General features: G+C 35.1%; 2 protein-coding genes across 18 annotated transcripts; one reads left to right on the top strand and one right to left on the bottom strand.

Annotated features, from left to right (window-relative positions):
* Window positions 1-2,514: 2,514 nt before the first annotated feature.
* MUB6 (membrane-anchored ubiquitin-fold protein 6 precursor) lies at window positions 2,515-7,204 on the top strand. Of its 2 annotated transcripts, none has more exons than XM_028226361.2 (3): window positions 2,515-3,379; window positions 5,387-5,557; window positions 6,742-7,204. In XM_028226361.2, the coding sequence occupies exons 1-3, from the start codon at window positions 3,229-3,231 to the stop codon at window positions 6,795-6,797; spliced, it is 378 nt and encodes a 125-aa protein (XP_028082162.1). In that variant the 5' UTR covers window positions 2,515-3,228; the 3' UTR covers window positions 6,798-7,204. The 2 variants fall into 2 exon arrangements, with proteins under 2 accessions (XP_028082162.1, XP_028082163.1); XM_028226362.2 differs by having other exon boundaries at window positions 2,545-3,358.
* A 552-nt stretch (window positions 7,205-7,756) lies between these two features.
* Window positions 7,757-21,428, bottom strand: LOC114283512 (uncharacterized). Of its 16 annotated transcripts, none has more exons than XM_028226350.2 (12): window positions 21,264-21,428; window positions 20,357-20,456; window positions 20,048-20,203; window positions 18,459-18,659; window positions 18,133-18,255; window positions 17,675-17,712; window positions 17,474-17,594; window positions 11,061-16,193; window positions 9,829-9,990; window positions 9,571-9,675; window positions 9,327-9,466; window positions 7,757-8,389 (listed from the first exon to the last, which is right to left on the bottom strand). In XM_028226350.2, exons 3-12 carry the CDS (start codon window positions 20,123-20,125, stop codon window positions 8,107-8,109), a joined length of 6,384 nt encoding a protein of 2,127 aa, XP_028082151.2. In that variant the 5' UTR covers window positions 20,126-20,203; window positions 20,357-20,456; window positions 21,264-21,428; the 3' UTR covers window positions 7,757-8,106. The 16 variants fall into 16 exon arrangements, with proteins under 16 accessions (XP_028082151.2, XP_028082161.2, XP_028082152.2 ...); XM_028226360.2 differs by having other exon boundaries at window positions 20,048-20,193; window positions 21,264-21,309; XM_028226351.2 differs by lacking the exon at window positions 21,264-21,428 and adding an exon at window positions 21,125-21,198.
* Between the last annotated feature and the right edge of the window lie 3,411 nt (window positions 21,429-24,839).

Raw genomic sequence — 24,839 nt, 5'->3', positions numbered from 1 at the left:
CTCACAAATATATATAAGTTATCTTACAAAATCACATAAGTTCTCAGAAATATATGTAAATTGTGATTTTTAAAATTTTGATGGGTTAATGTATATATATATTTGTGAAAATTTAAGCAATTTTATGAAGTTATTTATATATATTTATGAAAATTTATACAATTACACACTTAAAAATTACACTAAAAATAAATATAATTTACATATTTTAATTTTTGGTAAAGATATGTAACATTTAAGTTGCTTACAAATTGTTCGTTTGGTGTAACTGTTAAAACAGATTATAAATTATAACTTAACAGATTATAGATTATGACTTTAATCAGAAGTTGTTAATTTGTTTGGTATAGCCGTTAGATTATAGATTTAAGTTGCTGAGTAGTGTTTGTTAAATAAGCTGTGAAATAATTTTTCCAATTAACTTTTATTTTTTGTTGTTCAATACTTATCTATATTTCTTATAAAATAATAATAATAATAATAATTTATAGTCCATTTGGGTCTTTTTTTTTTATTTTTAAAAAAATAAAAAATAAAAAACAAAAAAATCTAAGAGTATAACTATAAATTAACATGTTCACAGCAGAAACTGATAATCAGAAGTAAGTAGTAAGCAGCTTTTCAGAATCAGTTTTTTAGAGTTAAAATAAGTTGTTAAAATTAGAAACTGTTTGAAATAATTTAATCAAACAATCCAAAATAACTTTTCTAAAACTAGAAATTACAAGTTTTTTTTTTTTTGTTATAGGAAAATCCTTCCGACCCTCCCGCAGGTTTAAGGTAGCGTCCCTTGCAAAAATCACCGGGTGTCCTGTTAGTCGTTCCGAGCGAGGAGACTATAACTTGAGAACTTGTCCCGACCTCCCAAGACAAGCTCTGCTTAAGTCAGGACTCGCACAGCGGAGAAGTATTGAACTCACACCAAGTATTAATTAGACAACTTGAGATCCAACCTCTTAATCAACTGTACTTTATCCAAAAAATTAGCCCAAAAAAAAAAAAAAAAATTGAATCAATGACTTTAAAACTTAAATCTCAAATCTTATCTACAATGCCACCCACCTGCGTTAGAAAAAGTCTAAACAAATACTCCCGAAGTTGATGCGATTGTGTCATCAACTCCAACTTGCACACATAGTGATATGGTGGGTAGGAAGAAACAATAAATAATTATTATTATATGGAAGTGAACCAATAATGTAAGAAAACGTGATATCCATTCCATACTAGGTCTTTCTATTCAGTGCCCATTAGCCAATTTCCTAAAATAAATAAATAAATGAATTTAAAAATAAATAAATAAATAACAACTAACTTGCAGTGGGTGGCCACCGTGGAACATGACAGTCTCTGACTTGTATATTTCTTCCTTTTTCTCATATATGCCCTCAAAACTTTCACATAATTATGTTCAAATTATTTTGTGTTTAATGTTACAAAATCTAACTAGAGAATGTATGCCCTATCTTAGCAAAAATGCTATATAAACCCTCATAATAACCATTTATATTTACTATTTGACACAATAGATTTCTTGAAAATACTGTTAGTATTTAATAATTGTATATACCACATCATATTATAAAATTTAATGATTATTACAACGGTATCAACATTACATTTTTGCAAGGTTAGCAATGTAATATAATAAGATGCTTGAGGTGGTCAATAGGATGCACTCAGTTATCACTTCTGAAAGGTTTATGGGCATTGAAAAAATGTATGTTAACCCTTAAATATGATAATAATTAAAGGTATTCCCTGTTTGATAAGTCTATAATTTATGTCTTGTATCAATATATTAATCATATATGAAATAACATTCAAAATTTTATACTTCAATTTAATCAATATATGACATATTAAGATGGTTTCATTTAGTTCATTGATCAAATTGATTTTTGTCATGAATAATCTATTTAAAGCATTTTCAAATGACTCTTTAAATGATACATGTTAGCTATTATAGTTAAGAATATCATATTTTAGTTACTCTAACAGACTAATTATTACAATAGTTATTTTAACAAAAAATTTCAAGACTAGTTACATTTAAATAGTCTCGGAAGACTTTTTAAATAATTTATGTATATAAATAACTAAAATAAATAGTAGCATTGGAATATATATATATAATAAAATAAATTAGACAAAATAAAAAATATATATTTTTTATAGTTTAACCAAAAGTATAATTGTAATTGATTTTATAAGTCATTACAACTGAACGATTTGAATTACCATTGTCAACCCACAAAATCATAAATTGGAGCATCTAGTGCAATTAGTGGACCAGAGTGGAACGGCCTCCAAATTATTGAATGTATGTATGAGTTTCGATTCAGATCACTAATATACCATCACTAAAAGTAGCATTAATTACGTGACAGTGTAAGAAAGAAAGAAAAAAAAAAGTCAAACTATCACATCAGTGTGGAGTTCACATCTCGCCACGTTATTAGTGATCTGTTTAGTGATGTTAAGTGGTATGAAATATTTTTGATGTATGTATTTATGCCAAGGACAAAAAATGTTGAGGTCCTTGTGTTAATGTCTAAACTTATGAGGGTATTCTAGCAAAAAAAAAAAAAAAAAAAAAGAAGGAAACTCATGACTCATGAGATGAGGGTATCATTGTAAGAGTGTCAACTTCCCAAATCATTAGATTTTTCAGTTAAGATTAGGTTAAAAAAAACTCACCTTGGAAGTTTTCTATCTAGGTAGTTTTCTTGTTTTTCTTTATTTCTACATTAAGCAATTGCAAAGAGATTTCTTTCTTTCTGCTGACAGATTCCCATATAGAATAGAACCCATCAACCATTTTCGACCCCCGCCACTTCCCAAATTCTTCTCTGACACTCTCTTAAAACTGATTTTTTTTTTTTTTTTGAAGGGTATCCGAAATTGATTGCTCTTGGGTTCGAATCAAGAACTTGTATCAATCTTCTTGCGCAAAAAATCTGTTGAAATTACTGGTTTCCTTTGATGGATTTCTGGGTTTTTGTTTTTTCGATGTTTTGAGTGGCTTTTAGGTGTGATCTTCTGAGATTTGATCTGGGTTCTTGAAGATTTAGCCTAAAAGATTGATTTGTTATTTGATTGTGAAAGAGTTTCTGGTGATGATAGCAACATAAGGAGTTCATTTGGGATCTTTGTATAGTTTAGACCTGATCTGGGTTGATGATTATGAGAATTTTTTGAGGTGGGCTTTTGGTGGGAGGTTCTTGAATGGCTGGAGAGGATTTGATTGAGCTCAAATTCAGGCTTGCTGATGGGACTGACATCGGGCCGAGCAAGTATAACCCTAGTACCACTGTGGGATCTCTCAAAGAAAAGATAATTGCACAATGGCCTAAAGGTTGTAAATTCTTTTACCCTCGTAAGTTCTGAATTTTGAATTTTGATGTGATTAGAATATTTGATATTGCTATCTTCTGTGTTTGTTTTGTCTGGATAGTCATATGATTCATATAATAGTGTCTTGATATATAATTTACTATTTATGGACCTTTTTCTCTCATGTATATGCTTCCTTATACTGTAGTCTACCTTGAAGGAATTGAGAGTTGTTCCATGATTTTTCTTTTTAAGTTTGCTCATCAATTTCAACGAATGTAATGGAGTATGTATGTATGGCATATATTGCAGGTGATACATTTTTTTCTTTATTTTTCCATAAAAGAAGTTGTTCAGTGTCACTTTTTTCCTAAGCAAAGAAAAAATAAATAAATAAAAGAAGAAGAAGCCATTTATACAATTTAATTTTATGATTCAATGTAATTACCAATCTGAAAAAAAATTACGAAAAAAGTTTGGTCCAACTTATTAGAAAGATGGAAGATGTTAATAGAACTGTCAAATTTTCGTGTCAAACTAGTAGATAAAAAATAGCATTTGTATTTTTGTTGGTTCTTGCATTTCTTATAAGTTATATCTCATTTAAGAAGGGTCATAGTACAGTAATACTCTTTTTGTTTCAAGAGAGTTTCAAGTCCTCCTCAATCTTTGTATGCTCTGTGGATAAGTAACTAATCACAATCGTCAGAGGCTTCTGCTAGGGTTGTTTGGTTCAAATATTTTCATGGCCTTCTATATGGCCTTACGGAGCTCTTAATTCTAATTCTAGATGTGCAGGAAGGAGCTTAAATTCGAGTATATTTAGAGTTTGCACATGCCAAAATTTGTAAATAAAAAAATAGTAGTGCATAGTTATTGAAGGTGCTTTAAGTCTGACAAATAAAACTTGAACATGTGACCTGCATTCGATGAAACTGTGCTAGATTTAATACAGAAATCCAAATATATTTCTTGCAAAGCAGAATGTATTTTTGGGTATCTGACTCAATTTATCTGAAGCTGGTTTGATCATGAATTTTCTGTTGGGGTTTGAACCAGGCAAACTAGTTCTCTAAATATTGGCAATAATTTCTTGATTTTCTTGTGATTTTTTATTCTAAACCGTAGTAGCAACTTTACACAAACTGTTCACTTTTCAATTATCATATCAGACTGCAGAGGTTTCTCGTTATAGTTTTAAGTTGTTACTCTGCAAGTGGATTGCCAACTCTGAAAATCATGTTTGCCTCATAAATCAAGTTTCTATGTTGTTCAGGATTGGGAAATTTTTTGAAAAAGTTGGTTTTTGAATAATCAAGTTCATTTTCTTTTTCATTGGTAAAGATTACCTTTCTGTATATCTTTGTCAAGATTTTTGAGAGAACATTCGAGTTAACTGGCATATCTGGAGAAGCTCTAAAGATGGTGGTTCTATTGGTCATCACTGTTACGGTTCTTGTGGATTCGGTTTCTAGTTTCCTTATTTAGATAATAGACAGGAGTTAAAAAAATATGCTTTTCTTTCTTTCTTTTATGCGTTATGTTTTATTGTTTTTTAATTTTCTTTCCCTCTTTCTTAAGTGGAGCTGTGGTGGTGAATCAGGGGTTTAAGGATTCTTTTTTCCTTTTTTCTTTTTCCTTCAACATGTGGGCTTATATTAGAAGGACAATATTTTAGTGGTTGAAAATGAGGTATCCTTGTTCCAAACTATTTGTGGTAAGCTGGTAGTAGCACAATCATGCTTCACAATATCCCGTGTTACAGACTGCCCAGTCACCAAATATGGCTGAATAAGTATTATAACAAAAACTATGATCAGTTATAATTGGAAAAGTTTCTGTGAGCCTATATTGTGGCTATATATATGGAGCAAAAATAATATCCATTTATTCCATTCACTTTGTTGGTGACATTGGCATTCATACTTCTTTAATAAGCTAGAGCTTAAATCTGTTGAAGTTGGATACATTTCTCATAAATCATTGAAATATTGTGGGCTTCAATTTCGATTTTTGTTATATCCTCATTGAAGTTATCTCTGTTTGATAGATAAAGATAATGCTCCAAAGACTATAAATGATGTGAAGCTTATTAATGCGGGAAAGATACTGGAAAACAACAAGACACTGGCCGAGTCCAGACTCCCAATTGGGGAACTTCCAGGAGCAGTCATCACTATGCATGTTGTCGTGCGTCCTCCTTTTTCAGACAAAAACAATGGTAATTCCACAGACCAAATTATATTATGCATTTGTGTTTGATGATGAATGGACACATTTATGAATCGTCATAGAGGTACAGATGTTCCAACCTAAATACAACATATGATATGCTTGCTTAACATAGTTGACAATGCTAATCACAATAAAAATTGCTTCATTAATTTGTGTTCTTGAACTCCACAATGTTTGCTAGTTCTTTCAAGATTGTGTGGCTTGGGAGTACTTTACTCCATTTTTGGTACTTCCTCTGATCTTTTCTATGTTTTCATTTTGTGTCCACAAAACCTCATTGACGAACTCAGTGTTATTAAAGGCACGCCTAGGTGTGCGCCTAGGCCCAAGTCCCATTCAGGCCCAAGGTTTGCACCTTGTAGTATTCCAGGCCAGGCGACTTCGATAAAGCACACCTAGGCATGCGCTTAGGCCCAAGTCTCGTCCAGGCCCAAAGTTTGTACCTTGTAGTATTTCAGGTCAGACGACTATGGGAAGGCGCTTGATTGGCCCAAGGGTTGCGTCTTGAGAGCTTTTTTTATTGTTGCTTTAAGTGGTTTTGTTTAAAATTTGACCATTAATTTAATATGGTGCAGCTACAGAAGATCTCTACTCTTATTACAGATACCAATACATTGGGCATTCAACCCCAAATCAATGATAGAAGAAAAATTAGCCCTTCCTAATGTCCAAAAAACACTAAATGTTTAACATTTCATTTTGTTTATGAACCGTAAATTATTTACTTCTATTATATATTTTTTCCTGTACAAGGTGCGCCTCACTTCGGTGAAGCCTACGCCTCGCCTTGTGCCTTGAGCCCAGGCCCCAGGAGACCTTGGCACCTTGGTGCGCCTTCGCCTTTAATAACATTGGATGCGCTTCTTAGAATTGTTTTCATCAGTCACCGTATACCAGCATCGGCCTTTTTGGTTGAGCCTCCTTTATTTTGATTATACCTACATGGCATCGTCTCTAGCATTTGCCCAAAACCTTCCTTCACTCTGATGACAGTTTTGCTGAATTTGTGGGCATGTTATTTTTATGTTTTGCATCTTCTATCCAATGCTGATGTTCTTATCATTGCATTATGTTTCTTCTGATATTTCACACACTTCTCATGAATACATAGAAAAATCAAGTAATTACAGATCAAAACCCAAATATTGATGCTTGACATGTTTGTCACAGAAAAACTGCAGGGCGATTTCCCAAAGAAGAACAGGTGCTTTTGTACCATCCTGTAACTCTAAATGCCAAGATCGACAGTGATTCGTTGGTTGGTTTCTATATCTCTCCATACGTGTGTGTCAGATGGTTGCTCAGTTTTGTTTCAAAAACTCCCCGGATTTCAGGTATTCTTGGCTTCAACTGGCTGCAGAAACAAGAACCTTGGAGGTGTTTTGTTTGACTGTTATTTGTTGCTTTGATGTTGTGGTTTCTCACAGTAAATGTCTTGTAGTACAACCCCCCCCCCCCCCCAAAAAAAAAAAAAAAAAAAAAAAGGAAGTTTGAATGGGGAGAGAAGGAATTAGATGCAATGCTTGAAGAGAAGCTTTGTAGATCAAGAAACTTTTCTCGGTGTCCAGTCAAGAAGGAAAAAAAGGGACAAACAAAAAAAACTATTACAGAAGAAATTCGTAATTTGGTTTAATTTGGGTTTTATTGTTGGCATAAAACTTCTCAAATGAGTATAGTGCAGAATTCATCTCATGACATGTAAAATGTAACCAGATAGTCGTTACTGTCTTTGTCACAAATTTATTCCCTTCATTAGAATTTTGCTTACTCTGGTTCTTAAAAAAAGACATCGGTAGCTTTTATATGATATTTCCTGCTTTTGACATTCCAACAAAAAGGGAAACAAATGAATTAATGAGTTTAATGAAATTGGAAAATAATTGTCTTTCCATTTTTTCCGCTTTTTAGGTGGATTTATGTACATAACAAAACCTGCAATGTGTACGTTAAGTGCCTGCAAAAATTGAGTCTAACCTCATGGAGACAATATACATATGATTATATGGTCAGCTCTAACATGGACAATGATTTTAGCAGGGTCTTCTCTCCCTCATACATGGCCACTCAGTAGAGATTTAAACCAGTTTGTTCCATATCTCATAACCTAAAACAATTTACTTGAACTTATCACCAGAGTCATGAAGCAAATTCGAAGTTCAACAACTAAAATTCCACCATAAAGGAATTGAAGAAAGGAGGAAAGACATTTCTAATGCTTCAATAAAGAATAAATTTTCTGTACAGAGACAAAGAAGAAGAAAAATACAAAAATAAATAGAGATGGGAGAGAAGGTTTGTCCAAATATTACAGACATCTACACTACACCTTGTATTTTTAAGCTGTTGGACATTTATTATTTACAAGGAAACTGTCTTAGCTTCTGACATGGCTCAAGCTAGTTTTAAGTCATCCTTGAAATTGCCAGATGTCAGTAGCCCATTGGAACCTGCTGTCGATGCATAACATCTGATGTGGGTGAACTGTGACTTCTTGGACTTTTTGATCAAGGAATCAGGAGATAACATGCTCTCAGTCTACGAGGGATGGTCCCCAAGAGTATCTGATGAAAAGCGATTCAACTGTGTAAACTTCCTGGATGTACGGACATTCTTGAGTGTCATCATAAGTTTCTGTCTCTCTCCTTCAACCTCGGCAAACTGGAGACTCAGTTGAGAGTAACGGCCGTGCATGTCTTTCAGCTCACTCTCCACAGCCACATACCTTCCCTTGAGTTCCAACATCTCTTTGATCAGCTCATTGATATCTCTAAAGCTTTGGAATATTGCTTGCTCATCACTGTGTTGTTTTATGAATGAACTAGACCGTGGAGGAAAAGGATATGTTAATACATGTGAAACGCAGTGAAAAAATATCAACACCAAGAGAGAGAGAGAGATTTAAGAACATATTATGGTGTGAGCTATCGGTGTATCTTATGCTGTACCAAACTGATTGGCATACATTTGGTCACCCTTTGCTCTGGGGTTACCACCTAGACAGGGTAGACAGAATGGCAGCACGAAATGAAACAAACCTTCAAATCAACCACATGTTCAACATGACATTGAAAACTAATTGAGATCCAGAAAATATTGATTTGAAATCACGAAATTGTAACTTTTTGTGTGGTACACTACGATCTCTAACACAAACTAACACATTAATATCTTGATTTGCACACATTACTATCTTGATTTTGTTAAATGATGGCATCGGTAATCATATGTACAAGTTAGCAGTATATTGGTAAACTTAAGGCATGACACCTCAAGGCAAAAATGGCACAAGGTCCCAAGTTGTAAAGGGACTCTTGAGGTAGCACCACTAATTTACAAGGTGAAGCAAAGATGACTGATGTTTTGTCTCTTGCATGATAAACCACTAGACCATAAAAATTTGTGGAATATCAAATAAATTGAAAATGGGGAAAACAATAGCAAATCAATAGTGTAGGTAAGAACTGTGCCAATTTTGCACAGTTCTCACTTGCCCCGGACACATCTCACTTGCACTTCATTGATCTGTAATTATTTTTCCAATTTTCCATTTAAATATTGCTCCCAACAAATTAGTATGACACAATTTCAAGGCTATAAAAATTAATGCAAAGCGAAGAAATCGAGGAAGTGGCGAAACATCTGATAACCAAACACAGCGGAACACAGCGCAAAATATATTGAGACTACGAGGCATGTTCCTGTATGATGATGTAGCACAATATGCCATTTCAGGTTAAAAGAAAAGGATAACCTACCTCTGGAAAATGATGCTTGATTTCTTCTTTGCCCGCAGTGCTTCAGCAAGCTCAATTTCCAAAGCAAGTACCCTTTCTAATGCATTCCCACTGCCCGATTCATTAAACACAGGGAATATGTTTCTCAACTCTTCATTTACCTTAAAAAGCCCATAAGGCACCCAAAAAAAAAAAAAGAGAGGTGAGAGTCTTGAATAAGGGCACTGGCAAACTGCAAGGTGTTCAAGGATGTAGCTCACTTTACCTTGTGTAACTGCATAAGTTCTGTTTGTAAACCTTGAAAATTTGGGTCAAAATGATGATCATCCAGTGGAGGAAGAAGAGAGTTATCATTTTTCATTCTCTCCAACTGCAATCAGAAGGCAAGGGATTATATTGGGTTTCCATCATATATAAATTCTTTTGTCAAGAGTGAATTCATAACCATTGCGTTCATGCCTTCCACACCAATATATAGTGGGAGACATGATTAACTGCTCTCCTTCCAGAACAAAATGAGTACCTCTTTGTGTAGTTGATCCATGCTAGACTTCAAACTCTGGGCTTTAAAATGATCATGGCTAACAGCTAAATGCTTCGAATCATTGTGCAAGAAGGCCCCTTGCTCTAGAAAGGCATGCTTTGAAATTCCATGCACGCTTTCGTGTATAAGAACATCCTGCCCCTAAATGATTGCACGTATAAATTTGCTTAGAAACCGCAATTCAATGTGCATTCTGAAAAGTCAAAAAATATATAGATGCATAATAAAATAATCAAAACTGATTTTTGGTCAGAAGAAGTCACCTGATGAAGGACAATATCAATAAAATGGTTTTTTTTTTTTTTTGATGTATAAAATCATTTCCATGGCAAAGCAGGGTACACTAGTAACTTTAAATAATAGTAACTACAGTAATATATGCGACGCTCCTCTTCACGCTAGATGAGCATTGTGATCATTTGTAAATATTCCAGAATCCGGTAATAAAATGGCGATTGTAATTAGGATCAAGTGTAGAAAGGTATAAAAGAAAAGTCAAATATAAAGAACTAAAACCTAGATGTAGAGTTTTGGATTGAAAAAATGTAAAACAATAGGTCATAATGCTCATAGGAATGTGTAGTTGAACAATTAATTTGAAGAAAAATAAACTATATAATATATCGGATGTCAAATTAAGAAATCTACCTCTATTGTATCATATTTTAGAGCACATGGCGTACCATGTTCTCATTCCTTATACCAGAACGATCTGCGTTCTAGGTAACATAGTGCTAAAGATACTCTGGTGAAGGTACAAAGGTAATTTCGAGCAAATGCAAGGCTTGAGGACTTACCATATTATACAATTATAGTAGATCTCTTCTCATAAGTACCCTATTACCTAATTGCTTGGATGAGAGATAAGAATGTGCAAACAATGTGGAAATGGTGGGTATAAGGGTTTTTTATAAATTTGGGGCATCAACCAAGTAGTGGATCAACAACAAAATATGAAGTATGTATGCAAGCACAATGTTTTTAAACCTTTAACAGACCCACCCTACCAATCTGCTGTTGGTAAGCTACTGCAAGTATGCAATCATAGTTTTGTAAGTTGTCATCTTGACTTCAACAGAACATCAAAACAGAAAAGTAATTCTCAGAGATATCATTAATGTTTAAATCACCATCTTCCTACATGCACATATTGCAGGCATCAATGGGCCAATAATGGGTTAGCAATGATAATTCAGAGAAATGTATAATACCTGGAAAGGTTGCACATTTGTGGGTATTGCTGAATGTTCACCTTCAACTATTGGAATCGAGCTTGCATCTTCTGCTTCTTCGCGGTTCATTAAATTATGGTGCTCTGAGCACTTGACGAAAGGCCTTCCAGTTGAGCTTGAGTCAATCCCAGCAGTGTCCATAGTTATACTTTCAGAGCTTGAAGTACCTGAAACTGGTTTTTCCTTGTAAGCCTTTCCTAAACCTGTATCACCAGATGCGTTACCCAGTTCATCGAATCCATTACATTCTTCCTTTTGAACATTCATGTTAGATGCAAAACTCTCTAGCTGTCCCTTGGTCAGGATAAGTTCAGTAGCAATTCTATTATTCTCCTCACTGCACTCTTGCAAAGAAGCTTCAAGCCTCTGTTTTTCTTCCTTGCAGCATTCAAGGCTTAATAGTGCACATTCCAATTCAGCATTTATACGGTCATACGCCTTGAATTTTTCACGTTTTTCAGAAACTACGGACTGCAATTCAGCCTCCAGTTCCAAGATCTTCACTGACAAGTCTTCATTTCTCTTCAAGTGAGAAGCTTCAGATTTCTTCCTATTCTCAAGTTCATCAACAGCATCTTGTAATTTCCAAAGCATCTCCTCTCCATGCTTTTTGGAAATAGAAAGCTGGTGCCTCAACTCTTGGATCTTGGTTTCATACTGTTCCTTAAGAAAGGCAATTCTCAGTGAGTCTTGCATAGCAACGGATGGTCCTTCAGGTTCTCTTTTTGCATGAGCCTGGAGACATTCAGCTTCAGCCTTGTCTTTAAGATCCTTAAAATGGATGGACAGGTTCTTGAACTCTTCTGTCTTCAGAATCTGTTTGGACATCCTGTGCTTAAGCTCATTACACTGGTTCTGCAGTGTCATCAGTTCATCATTATAATCTTGAAGTGAGGTAGTATAAGTACGCAGTTCATCCAATTTGGCTTTGAGAACTGTCACTGTTGTATCCAATTCTTCCTTGGAGGACAACAAGTTATCAATCTCTTCTTCAGAAAGTACCAGTATTTGCTTCAGCTGTTTTACCTCCAGACTATGCTCATTTTTATCCCTGGAAAAATCAACCTCCAATGATGCCACCCTCTTCTTGTATTCCTCCAGTTGAACCATCATAATGCCGTTTAAATCTGAAAGGGCTTCATGTTGAGCAACAGAGGCTTTCAACTCCAATCTCAGGGACTCGACAGTTGTCGCCAAGTTCACATTTTCTTCAATGCAATGTGCTTCACCAGCAAGAGACCGATTCAGCATTTCCTCTACATCAAAAAGCTTCTTGCTAAGATCCCCAATATGCCCCTCTGAGGATTGAAGTTTCAGGGAAAGCTCCTCAATTTGGGTCTCATACTGAATCCTAGTGAAGATGACGTTAACATCTGCAGCAATTATATATCCACGCATTTCTGATAACTGACTTTCCAGATCAGTAAGATGAGAAGATTCTTCACAAAGCTTTTCTAAACATTCCTCATGCTGCAGCAAAATATGGCAGACTCTAGATTTTTCTAGTTCTAGATCTGATGCCAGTTGCCTGAAATGTACCAGTTCAGCATCCTGCTGGGAGAATCGAAGCAAGTGGTCATGTTTCTCGTTCAATTGGGAAGTTAGATCTTTAATAGTATCCTCTAGGTTATCTCTGATGCTTCTCTCAAGATGAAACTCATCATGCAGAGATCTCAAATTTTCTTTCAAACTGTCAAGCTCTGATGCCAGCTTGACAGATTCCTCAGTTTTACCCTGTAAAGACATCATCAGATCTTGTCTTTCCTGTGTTAACTCAGCAATGGTCAACTTACTTCTCTCAAGTTCCTCAGTTACAGTGTCCAAGCCCAAAATCTCTTTAGCAAGGTCCATATTCTTAGAAGTAAGTTGTTGCAGCTCAACTTCCAAAAGTGCTAGATCATCCAAAAGCTCTTTGCTCCGGTGTGCATAGTTTTCTTCAGCTTCAGAGCTAACATGGAGTTTATTAGCTAGAGTCTCAAGCTCCAACTGAAGTTTCTCCACAAGGGCATTGGATGCTTCTAGTTTAGTACCCATATTCTGTATGTCATGCCCGAACTTCTGCTTAGTGACCAGCATTTCTGTGCTGGCAGTGCTCGAGGACACTTGAGCAAGGTCTCTTTCACCCTCTAGGTTTTTCTTCTCTTCCAAAAGTTGAAGAATCCTTTCACATGCACTATGTTGGATCTCTTCCAATTGCGAGATGACAACCTCAAAATCCATCGACCCCAAGTTCTGACACACAGAATTTGTTGTGGGAAACAATCCGTTGAATTGCTTGTTGTAAGATGCCAGCACACACCCCAATTTGTCTTCCAGAAAGTAGACAATTTTCTGCAGATATTCCTTAGAATAAGACAACTCACTGTGTTCAGCTATGACAGTTTTTAACTCTTCTTTCAAAGAGGATATCTCATTTTCAAGGTATTCCTTGTTCAGAGTTTCCTGCTTTAACAAATTTTCCAGATCTGTTTTCTCAGTAGAGCAAGCCTCATATTTGCTTCCATAACCGCTGCATTCAGCTTTGACACTTCCCAACTCTTCTTTCAAAAAGGATATCTCATTTTGAAGGTTCCCCTTGTCCAGAGTTTCCTGCGTTAACAAAGTTGCCAGCTCTGTTTTCTCAGCAAAGCAAGCCTCATATCTGCTTTCATAACCTCTGCATTCAGTTTTCACAGTTTTCAACTCTTCTTTCAAAGAGGAAATCTCATTTTGAAGGTTAACCCTGTTCAGAGTTTCCTGCTTTAACAAATTTGCCAGATCTGTTTTCTCAGTAGAGCAAGCCTCATATATGCTTTCATAACCGCTGCATTCAGCTTTGACAGTTTCCAACTCTTCTTTCAAACAGGTTATCTCATTTTGAAGGCTCCCCTTGTCTAGAGTTTCCTGCTTTAACAAAGTTGCCAGCTCTGTTGTCTCCGTAAAGCAAGTATCATATTTGCTTTCATAACCGCTGCATTCAGCTTTGACAGTTTCCAACTCTTCTTTCAAAGAGGTCATCTCATTTTGAAGGTTCCCCTTGTCTAGGGTTTCCTGCTTTAACAAATTTGCCAGATCTTTTTTCTCAGTAAAGCAAGCCTCATATTTGCTTTCATAACCTCTGCATTCCCTCACCAACGCTTCCAATTCTATAATCTTTTGAGTAAAGAGACAATTTTCATTGGAAAGTCTTTCTAACTTCGCTTCTAAAATTTGATTCTGCAGATCCATATCATGGCACTTGGCGATGCAACTAGCTTTGTATTCATTCAGGGTCTGTACCTCATGCATAGCAGTTTGCAGCTGTAGTGTTAACAACTTCTTGGACTCGGTTGAAAGGTCCAACTGCTGTGCAAATTCATCAATTTTCTTTTTCATAAGTATAACGCCAGCACTTGCTTCAAGCAAAGTTTCTTGTAGAATCTTTGAGAAAACATCCAAGTGCACGTTTACCACATGCATTTCTGAGAGTTCTTCTTCAACCTTCTGGTAAAGCCCTTCCTGCAAGAGGAGAGATTTTTTCATGTCCTCCAAAAGAATATCTCCACCCAAGAGGAGAGATTTGTTTACCCCTGCATTTTGATTCTGGTACTGCAAAAGTTTAGTGGCATGAAATTCTTCTACACTCCGCACTGCCTCTGGCTGCCCTTCGAAGCACAGTTGTGAAGTTTCTGAAAAAGTTTGTTTGATAAGGTTCTCAGTAGTCTCAAACATAGATACAACTTGGAAAGAAAGCAAGTCAAGGTCCTTTTGTAAGTGATCTACTGCAATTGAGTAATTCATGCGAGCCCTCCTCAGAGCTGCTTCCGAAGTAGTAGCCCTCTTTTCAAGATCCTTGTTAATGGAATCCAAGTCACGTCTCTCTTGAGTAAATCTTAAGATCTGCTCATTCATATCTTGGCGCATTGATTCCATCTCAGCACTTGTGGTAGCAATAGTGTAAAGGCAAGTAGAGTGCTCATTCCGGAGATTCTGCAACTCTCCTAGCATTTGCTTATGATTTTCCTCAAGCTCCTGAACAAGAGCCTCATAGTAGCACTCCATCTGGTCCATTTTTCTTGCAAAGCTTTCTCGTTCAGCTTTGGCTTCATCCAACTCCCTTAGAAGTTCAAAGATTTTGTCTTCTATTGCTTTGGTAGCACCTATAGAATCAGCTTCTTGAGACACAATGCTGGGGATGCTTAAGCAATTCAGCATATCTGATGGCTGATACAAGTCCACATCTAAACCATTTCCCAATGCAAATTGTTCATTTTCATGTGAACTCATTTTTCTGATCTCCTTTACATTTGTGATTTTTGATGGTAAATCTAGCGGAGGAATTGCTTCCCCAGTTTCAAGTTTGAGTTCATGAAGAAAAATAAGCAATTCCCCCAGGTCTGAGTGAAGGAACCTCAAGTCTCTATCATTGAAGCTGAGGTATACCTTGTTTTGAAGGTCTCTTATCTTATCCTCCATGACCAAAAGCCCCTTTAGCCAACTAAACTGATTACCTTGAAATAAATGCTCCTGGTTGCTGTTGTTACTGGTTTCCCTGCTTGCATATTGAGGACTTAATTTCAGACTTTTAAGCTGTTCAAGATCACCTTTTAACTTTAAACACTCTGACTGCATGACAGAAATCTCTTTTGCCAGTTCTTCTCCTGCACAAATCTCAGCAGCAAGTTGCTGAGAAAACTTTTGTGTTTCAATGCCTATTTCATCTGCATGGCTTTGTAAAGAGCTTACCTCCAGCTTAAGCTCATGAACAGAAGACTCAGCCACTTCCAAACTACCCCTAAGCCTACCATTCTCCTCATAAACAATTGCCAAGTCATTATCCATGGAATAGTCTGAACTCCAGCCATGAACCCAATCACTGCTTCCCTGATGCAAAATTCGATGATCAGATGTATCCCCTTTCTCTTCGCGAGGGCTTTGGGAAAGTCCATTTAGATCACCAGACACTGTACTTTTCAGGCTATCAATCTCATGTGTGCTAGAGGTATCATGCTTTTCAGCATATAAACTTTCTGAAGTATTGGATGACCCATCAAATCCCACAGCTGAGTCTGTGTTTTCTTCACTTAACCCCGCCTCTTCTTCAAGTGATGGAAGCTCTTTAGATTCTGGTTTGAATCTAACTCTTGCATTGACCTATATTCAGAGGGGAGGAGGATAAAAAAAAGATCATGATCAGAACCAGACAGATGTTTGGTCAACTGTATAAAGAGAACCGAAAAACGTTCAAAATTTTTTATTACTTTCTTTCTTATATAAAAAAATATATATCTTGACAATACAACATTTTTGAACTCAAGACATGGATTATCAATACTAATGAAACTGCAATAAGAAAAAGCAATAACAGCATGTTTGTTTCAGCAGAGACTTGAAGGCAATAGGTCAATTCTTTACAATTTCTGTTCAAATCACCCATATTGGGTGTGATTAAGACAGACCTTGAAATGAAAGGTCAGTTTCTAGGACCCAAGGCCCTGTGGTGTTGTGGATTTTGTCAAATTGCACTCACACAAAAAGATGTGGCTGTCCAAGCATTTTATATGTTCTTGGCAAAAAAACAACACACACTATCCATCCATATGCGCATACAGTGCCTGTTTGGTGCAGCTTAAGAGCTGTTTATTTCAGCTTTCAGCTTAATTTAAGCTATTTTGATGTATTTGGTTTAGCTTAATAATGCAGCTTATAGCTTTTTGTAAGTTAGAAATCAGCTTATTCTTTGAGTGAGGCAGGAGATGCTTAATTTATAAGTCAGAAATCAGCTTATGTTCATAGTTATAAGCTATAAGCTATTAAGGCATAAGCTATAAGCACTTTTCCACAGCTCTACCAAACAGGGCCACAACAAGAGAATGATCACATGCACATTTGGCACATTCATGGCAAGGTATCTGACCACACTTCACAGGGCTCATGAGGGGTTGTGTCCATGATATAAATACTTACATAACACCCACTCTAAAGGCTTAAACTGTAAAAGAAGTTAATGGCTAATATCAAAATGCTATGAATATGCTTCTGTTTTGCAAATTTGAAATCAACAATTACAATTTGGATGCTAGAAAGAGAGGCTTTTGCCTTCATCAATAAGAGAACACTAGGCCTATAATTAACATCAGATAACTAATTTCAATTTGGTTTTGAAGTAAATTCTTTATGATGCTTCATGTGTCCTATTTTTTATTTCAGTAATCAACACGGTGAAAGCCACTTGCATAATCAAGATTCACCATCATTGTCCAATCCCCTTTTTTTAAAAAAAAAAAATTCAAAGGGAAACATACCCAAACAAGCTATTGCTTCACAATCGCAATACATGGACTTCAAGTTCATTTAATAACCATTACGAAATGTCAAGAAAATAAGACACAAGGAACATTTATGTAAATATACAGACAAAACAACTGATCAACCTTATCAATCTGATCATTAGAAATCTCTCCTGAAGACGATACTTTTCTGGTACCAGATCCATCATGCCTATTTAGCTCGGTGCCTGTCTGCAGCCCCTTCTCTCTCTGCTGCTCGAATTCTCTGTAAGCATATAGACCTTGTTTTCAATTTGTCAATAATAAAAGCATGTACTTTGACTCCTATGAGTAATGATGCAATACCTGAATCCAGTTTTAGAAGTTAGCAGCTGGACTGTGACCTGGCAACAAAAAGCATAAGCAGCTACAACATTATACAGGAATCATGAAAAAGAATTCTCAAGTAATAACAAAAAGGGTTGAACCTAGACAAGAATATGAAATGGTAGGGCTAGGCAAAAATCAAACAAGCAAACTTGTGAAAAATAGGTTGAAAAAGCTAGATGCAAGCCAACAAAGTTTATATAAGTCTATTTTATCACATAAATAGGATGTGGCTGAATCTTTCTTTGTTAACTTCTCCAATCACCAGATCTCAAGATATGGAGATCAATAAAAATGTTTATAGAACACATGCAAGAAAACATAGGTTCCTCTCTTTATGCCCACGGGGGTATATGCGCAGCAGGGCCAGCACTAGGCATGTGGAAGGAGGTAGCTATAAGAAGCTTATAAGACATATAGAGTTCAAAGTGTCTCACATGTAAAATAGTTCCACAATTACATCCATGAAGAGGCAGATCAATGATAGAAGGCTTCAGTGCATCAGCATAATCAGCAAGATTGATGCTAGCTTCACCAAGGATACTAGACCTAGAAGAACCCTGACATCAATAAATTCAGGACAAAGATGAAGTTAATATCACTTAAAAGATATATTGGGTGTAATGATCCATTTTGATCATGACAAGGGACTAGGAAAATATGTGGAAATAAGGGCATCAATATATCATGTACAGACATTAGCAATACAGAACAAGACATAAAAGGGTCAGAATTGAAACGAAGAATTAGTGAAGAAACCTACCATGGCCACGACAAATTTGTATAGCTTTTCATCACACTGTTTGCTTTTGGAGTCCTGAAGAAGTCTAGTAGTTTCATAAATAGGATCTCCCCATTTGCATGCCCCATTTCTCACATTAGCTTTGGTTGTCTTTGCTGTTGCCTTTCCAGAATCGGCAGGAACGAAAGATATAAATAGCTTATCCCACCCAGCTTGTGGAACCTGAAATAATAAAAACAGGAAGGAAAAAAAAAGGACACATTTAGTCTTTGCACAATTTAAATAACATTATGTATTTGTTAAACATTCTATTCTGATTTTTCTAATAAGAAATAAAATAGAACTTCTACTCCAATTTCATATAATGTATGGAGTTTGCCAAGTGCTGCAACAGCCTAAGAATCATAGCCAGTCCAGATAGCTATAAAGTAACATGATTTAATCTTACAGTTTTTATTTTCCTAACAGTCAATGAAGCATTTTATATGGTAGGTTTTTTTTTTTTTTTTTGATTGATATGGTAGGGTTAATGTGTATTTTTCTTGATTATATCAGATTTTTGCCTTGATTTAAATTAGGATTTTCTTTTTGTTCAATTGTCAAATAGATTTGTTGAATCTATTTCTCAGATTTGCATTAAGACTAGTAAACAACCAAGAGAAAACACGTCTTCATCCCTTTTTACACAATAAATTTTTTAATAATCTTACACAATTATTCTGCAATATATACAGTATCCAAACTTACATATAGTCATTGTGGGTGTTCAGATAAACTATACATTTAATTCTAGCTTCTTGTAAATGGGATAATTTACAGCCTCATTACTAGTGTAGTAGCATGAACCATGGAGGCTGAAATGCTGTTACATTGAAAAAACAATATGTATTCAGAAAGTTCTTTTCCATTGCTCATTAATTATAAATTTTTCTTATGTTTCCTTGGCTTTATTTCCTAAAGCTTTCATTTTTTTGTACTAACACATTGTCCCCATGCTGGACTATTAAAAACCACACAAAATTACTGCCACATGGACACTTGACTCCCATGCCATTTACCAGGCCAACTGGGTTTCACTGATGACTACTAGTGGGCACTCGTATACTAAGGTAACAGGTCCAGCACATACACACCTCAATATTACCTTAATACCAAGCTAAGTCTAAAATCTGCAGTTCACCCGGACAACTGGGCAAAACAGAGTTTAAAGTTCAGACACTTAATATTGAACAAAGACTGTACCGATAAGCCCTGATCTTTATCATTAAAACTTACGTGAGTCTGTCTACTACGTACTTTCCATTTTCAAGTAGCTGCGGATGTAGGCACCATTGGAGACACAGGATGTTAAGTTATATAAAATACAGAGAGCTTAGTTGTTGAAAATTTTGTCAACTTATATAATTGCACAATTGAACTCTACAATAACATAGATTCTCATAGAGCCTTCCAGATGATTCCAGAAAGGACATTCTGTGTAATGTGAAATCAACAAGGAAACTAATAAGGAGCCATTAAGAGATCCATACACAAAGGGAGAAAAAACTATACTCGTGAGAATGGCACCAACCATGGGTAACACAATTTAAAATCCTAAAAAGCAAACATACATGTGTAGCATGAAACTGCAGCCGAAAGACCACTTTTACTTTTGTCTTTTCAAGCTTCCACTTTGCAACCCTCGACATTGCTGCACATTCAGTCTACCATCACCTTCAAATCCTCAGGTTTCCACCCCCAGTCATTCAGAATCCATCTGAAAACCCCTGTACCATTTCTACAATTAATTACCAATTATTTTGTCAACAACACAGAAACTTTATAAAAGAGATGCCATCTGTAAGATGAGAAATGACAAGCTACGGAAACAAAGAACAGTTTCTGTAAACATCATAGCTCAGAAATATTTGAAAATTCACCTTATTGAAGTGAGCCACAAACCCAAGTGAACTTTGAAATGGATCTAAACATTCCTAGGGCTGGCAACTTAAGCACATCATGATAGCAGACTGAGAATTTCTTCAAAAGTAAATATGGAAAAACAATAATGATAAGAACAAACTAGGAATAAGCTGGTTCAAGGTAGAAGAAACAATGCCACATTTTCAAATTCAAATGCAAAATCACAAACAAAGAAATGCAAAAACTAGCATCTGACAGAATAGCATCACATAGCAGAGATCAATCTTAACCAGCTCAAAGAAAGTGAACACACCCACAAATTTCTAACACAAAACAACTCAGATCTTTGATTAATCCCTAAAAATAATTAAAAACTAAAATTAATCCCTAAACCCCAGCAAATACCTTTATTCAAACTCCCAAAAAATGGCTAGCATCAGACAAATCCCCTTTGATCCAAACCCTAAACTAACAAACAAAACCCAGAAACAACTCCAAAAATTTGCCACTTTCCAACTACAAAAACAGCATCATCAAACCGAAAAACATTTCACCAAATACCTCAAAACCCAAACGAAAACAGACCCAAAAGCCTCTTTGCGCAAAAACGAAAATGCGAATCCGAAATCAAGTTTTTTCTTTTCTTTTTGGACGAAATGTAGCCCCCCAAAGTAGAATACTGAGAAAGCTAAAAACCAAAAACAGAGAGAGAGAGAGAGTACAGTGTTTTCTTTTTTTGTTCAGTTTTCACAAAACGTCAAAAAGAAGTTCCCAAATAAATTTACCAAGCTTCCACTGCAGAAAAACGCATTGACGTCACAGACCCATCAAAGAAATCAGTAAAACTATCAATGTTCAAACATCACATTCAAACCATTATTTATTTATATATATATATATATGAAGTGTGAAGCTGTCAGGTACCTAATTCCGGATCTGGGGGAGCTTGAAATTGAAGAAAAAATGGGGGGTCTTTGAGGAGAAGCTTCGTAGAGAGAGTGAGAGTTGCGTAAGAATGCAGTGAAATTAGGGTTTTCGCCATTAAAATTGTTGAGATTTTACAGTTAGCGTGAAAAATTTGGGATTGTTAGGGGTTAGGTAATAATAATTAAAGTACACATCCCGCCAAAGCGTGTAATTGTTGTTAATTTATTAATTAATTTTAGGTTATTGTTGATTTGAATTTACCGAAATGCCCCTGGATCAACACTGATTTGAGATCTTGACCATTTGGGATTGATTGGGTTTTGATGAAGACATGTTCTCAGTTGATTTTGACTTTCAAGAGAATTTTGTCTGTACAATCATCCAAATGACAAGTATGTCCTTATTGAGAGAAGTTATTGATTGGTCTGGACACTCTTACGTAATATCTTAATAGTATTATTCACTTTGCTTTATTTGATTTTTTTAAATATATTTTTTAGAAAATTTTATTTTTTTATTTTTTAATTTTTTTTATTTTTACTGAATTTTTTTAATATTTTAAATAATTTTTAAAATTTTTAGACATACTTAACATAAATATATCTTAAAAATAAAAAAATTATGAAAAAAACTTTTTAAAAATTCACTAAATACCAAAAATATATAAAAAAATGATAATTCAGTATATTTTTTATATTTTTATGTATTTATTAATTTTTCAAAATATTTTCTCACAAATTTTTTACTTTTTAAATACATCTAAGTAAGGTATATCTAAAAAAGTAAAAAAAATGTTTAAAATGTTATAAGGCCAAGTTTGGCTAACCTAAAAAAGTGCATTTATTTCATCTTTTTATCTTTTTTGGGTCACATCAGTCAACATCTCCTCTCTACTTTTTCTACACATAATACAAAAAAAGTCAAAAAGTGCACTTATTTAGTCTTCCCAAACTACTAAAAACAAAAAAAAAAAATACAAAAATCAAAAAACTCAAGGGTTGTTTGGGATGACCTAAATAAGTACACTTTTTATCTTTTTACGAAAAGATATGCAGAAAAGTAGAGAGGTGATGTGATGAAAAAAAGATAAAAAGATAGATTATTTTTAGATTGCCAAACTTTGCCTCAGTTATCAAAAAATTTAGGAATGGTTTGGAATGTTCTAAATAAGTGCACTTTTTAACTTTTTATGAAATATGAGTTGAATATGGGTTGAATATGAAATGATGTGGTAGAGAGTCGATGCGACTTAAATAAGATGATGTGACTTATAGGATAATGACTTTTTAACTTTTTTAATATATACCAAACAAGATCTTAATCTAAAAAACTTAAACCAACCACGCTAATTAATATTATAATTAATAAAAAGAAATAAAATTTATAAATTTATATTAAATAATTAAAAAATATAATAAATTATGATTAATATAAGATAGGCTCACATTCCGCTCCCGCACCAACTAATAATTTTTTGTTGGGTGCTTTGTTGTGGGTATCTCTTGAAGGGTAGTCCTGTAAACTAGAGAGTAACAAATCCAATCGTCATTTTCTTTTGACGAGTAAAAACGATTTTTAATACTACAATTTATGGCGTACAAATAATCTTCAAGTTTAATCATTGTTGATGATGATTTATTAATTGGATTTGGGGGAGTGACTTTTTGATAAAAATAGTCAAAAATGAATAAATTCATGACATTACTCTAATTATTTTTTTGCAAAAAATTAAAAAATTAATTAAAATAATAAATTTTTAAACGGGCTCTGATCTATTTAAGGGGTTGTTTGAGAGTAGAGTATTTTAATAATTTTTTTACTTTATATGAAAATATGTGTAATATGATAAAAGAGTTATGTAATTTAAATAAGAGATGATATAATTCAATTAAAATAAAAAAACAACAAGAATATTTTTTTAAGTTGTTGCCCAACAATCGTGTCATTAATATGTATATAATATATATACAATGACATAATAGGTATAAGGCCCCTTTTTTAATTTTTTGGGGAGTAGCTAATTTTTTGGCTACATAGGTTTGTTTGAGGAGTGGGTTAATTTTTTGGTTTTTTATTTTTTTTTGTTATTTTAATTTAGGGTTAAAAAATTTCATTTGAGAATAATTTTTTTGACTTTTTGTGAGAGAAATAATGTAATAATTATGGATTGAATATGATGTTATTGGGCTAAAAAGTTTATTTTATCTTGTTGTGTCTAAAATAGCCCCAAATCCACCCAATCCATTCTTCCCAAATGAAACCATAAAAAGGCATAAAAAATCAGGATATCATATCATGCATCTCAATTGATTATTTTTTTCTGATAATTATTTATTCAACTAAACAAATCATTTCAAATATTGACTTTTTTTTGCCTTATAAAAAAGTTAAAAAATTATTTTAAAAAACTAAATTACTAAGCGGACACTAATTGTAAGAGTCTCAAATTAAGTAGGTGTCTGGCATACACTAAAAAAGTGTATTTTTTTTGCACATATACTCTTATTTGGGTCACATCAATTAATATTCCCTCTCTACTTTTCTATCCACTTTTTCTACTTTACTATATGAGAGGGTAATTTATGTATAAATTGGGCCGAGTTGGGCATGGGCCATTCTGTGGACCACAGTAAGAAGGGCAGAGGAAAAGGGCCTAGAAATTAGCCCGGTCCAAGAAAGCTCTGCAGTTAGCTCGGTCACCACACTTAGAACGGTAACAGTTAGCTCAGTCATACCATATTGAGCCGAAGTATGTTGAGCTTTCCTCAGAACCTTGCTATTGGTTAGCTCGGTTCAAGCTCGATGTGATTAGTGCAGTCTCAGACAACCCAGTTGAAATATGTCAAACCGAGGTACACGCAGTGAAAGGAAGAACCGAGCTAGTGGGAGCTCAGTCTAGTCTGCGGCTTTAGCATGGCCATGTTATCTCGGTCGTATTGGCATCCAACCGTGGTAGAACCATCTCACTTGGTTTAAGTAGTGAGCGGGGTGTTGAAGGATAAGCATTATCTTTCAGGAATGTGATTCCTAGGAGGACTCTACATGGAGGAGTAAGAGTCCTACTTGGATTGTGCCACGTGGAACCTATAAAAGCTCACACCATCACCTATGGAGAGGTAACACAACTTTGATTCTCGAATACACAGAGCTTTTGTCTATTTGTCTATTTTGCTGACTTAGGCATCGGAGAGGTATCCGGCACACACCCGCCGGCTAGCTTACGTTTATGTTTTCAGGAAATAAAGCGACGACATTTGGAGGAGCGCGGACTTGATCAACAGGATTGTGCGGGAAGAATATTTCTTGCTCATACAATTGGCGCCGTCTGTGGAAATCACAGAAAGAATAAAACCTCTTGATCAAAGTTTTCCTCGCTAGATTAGACACAATGGCGCACAATGAAGATTTGCCGTAGTCTGCCATTGACGGACAAACCCCAGAGGGAGGTGGGAGGCGTGAAGGTTTACCTTCCATCCCTCCCATGGCAGATTTAGAACCCCAGCGACAGAACCCCTGGAGGGATGCAAGGGGGAGGCGGGGTAACAGCCCCCGTCACTCATCAAGTCCTGATAG

The sequence above is a fragment of the Camellia sinensis genome, chromosome 3, assembly GCF_055761805.1.
Source record: "Camellia sinensis isolate YWXY chromosome 3, ASM5576180v1, whole genome shotgun sequence".
NCBI lineage: Eukaryota > Viridiplantae > Streptophyta > Magnoliopsida > Ericales > Theaceae > Camellia > Camellia sinensis.
Note: the sequence above shows the minus strand (reverse complement) of the source record. Positions and strands in the feature narration are given on the sequence as shown.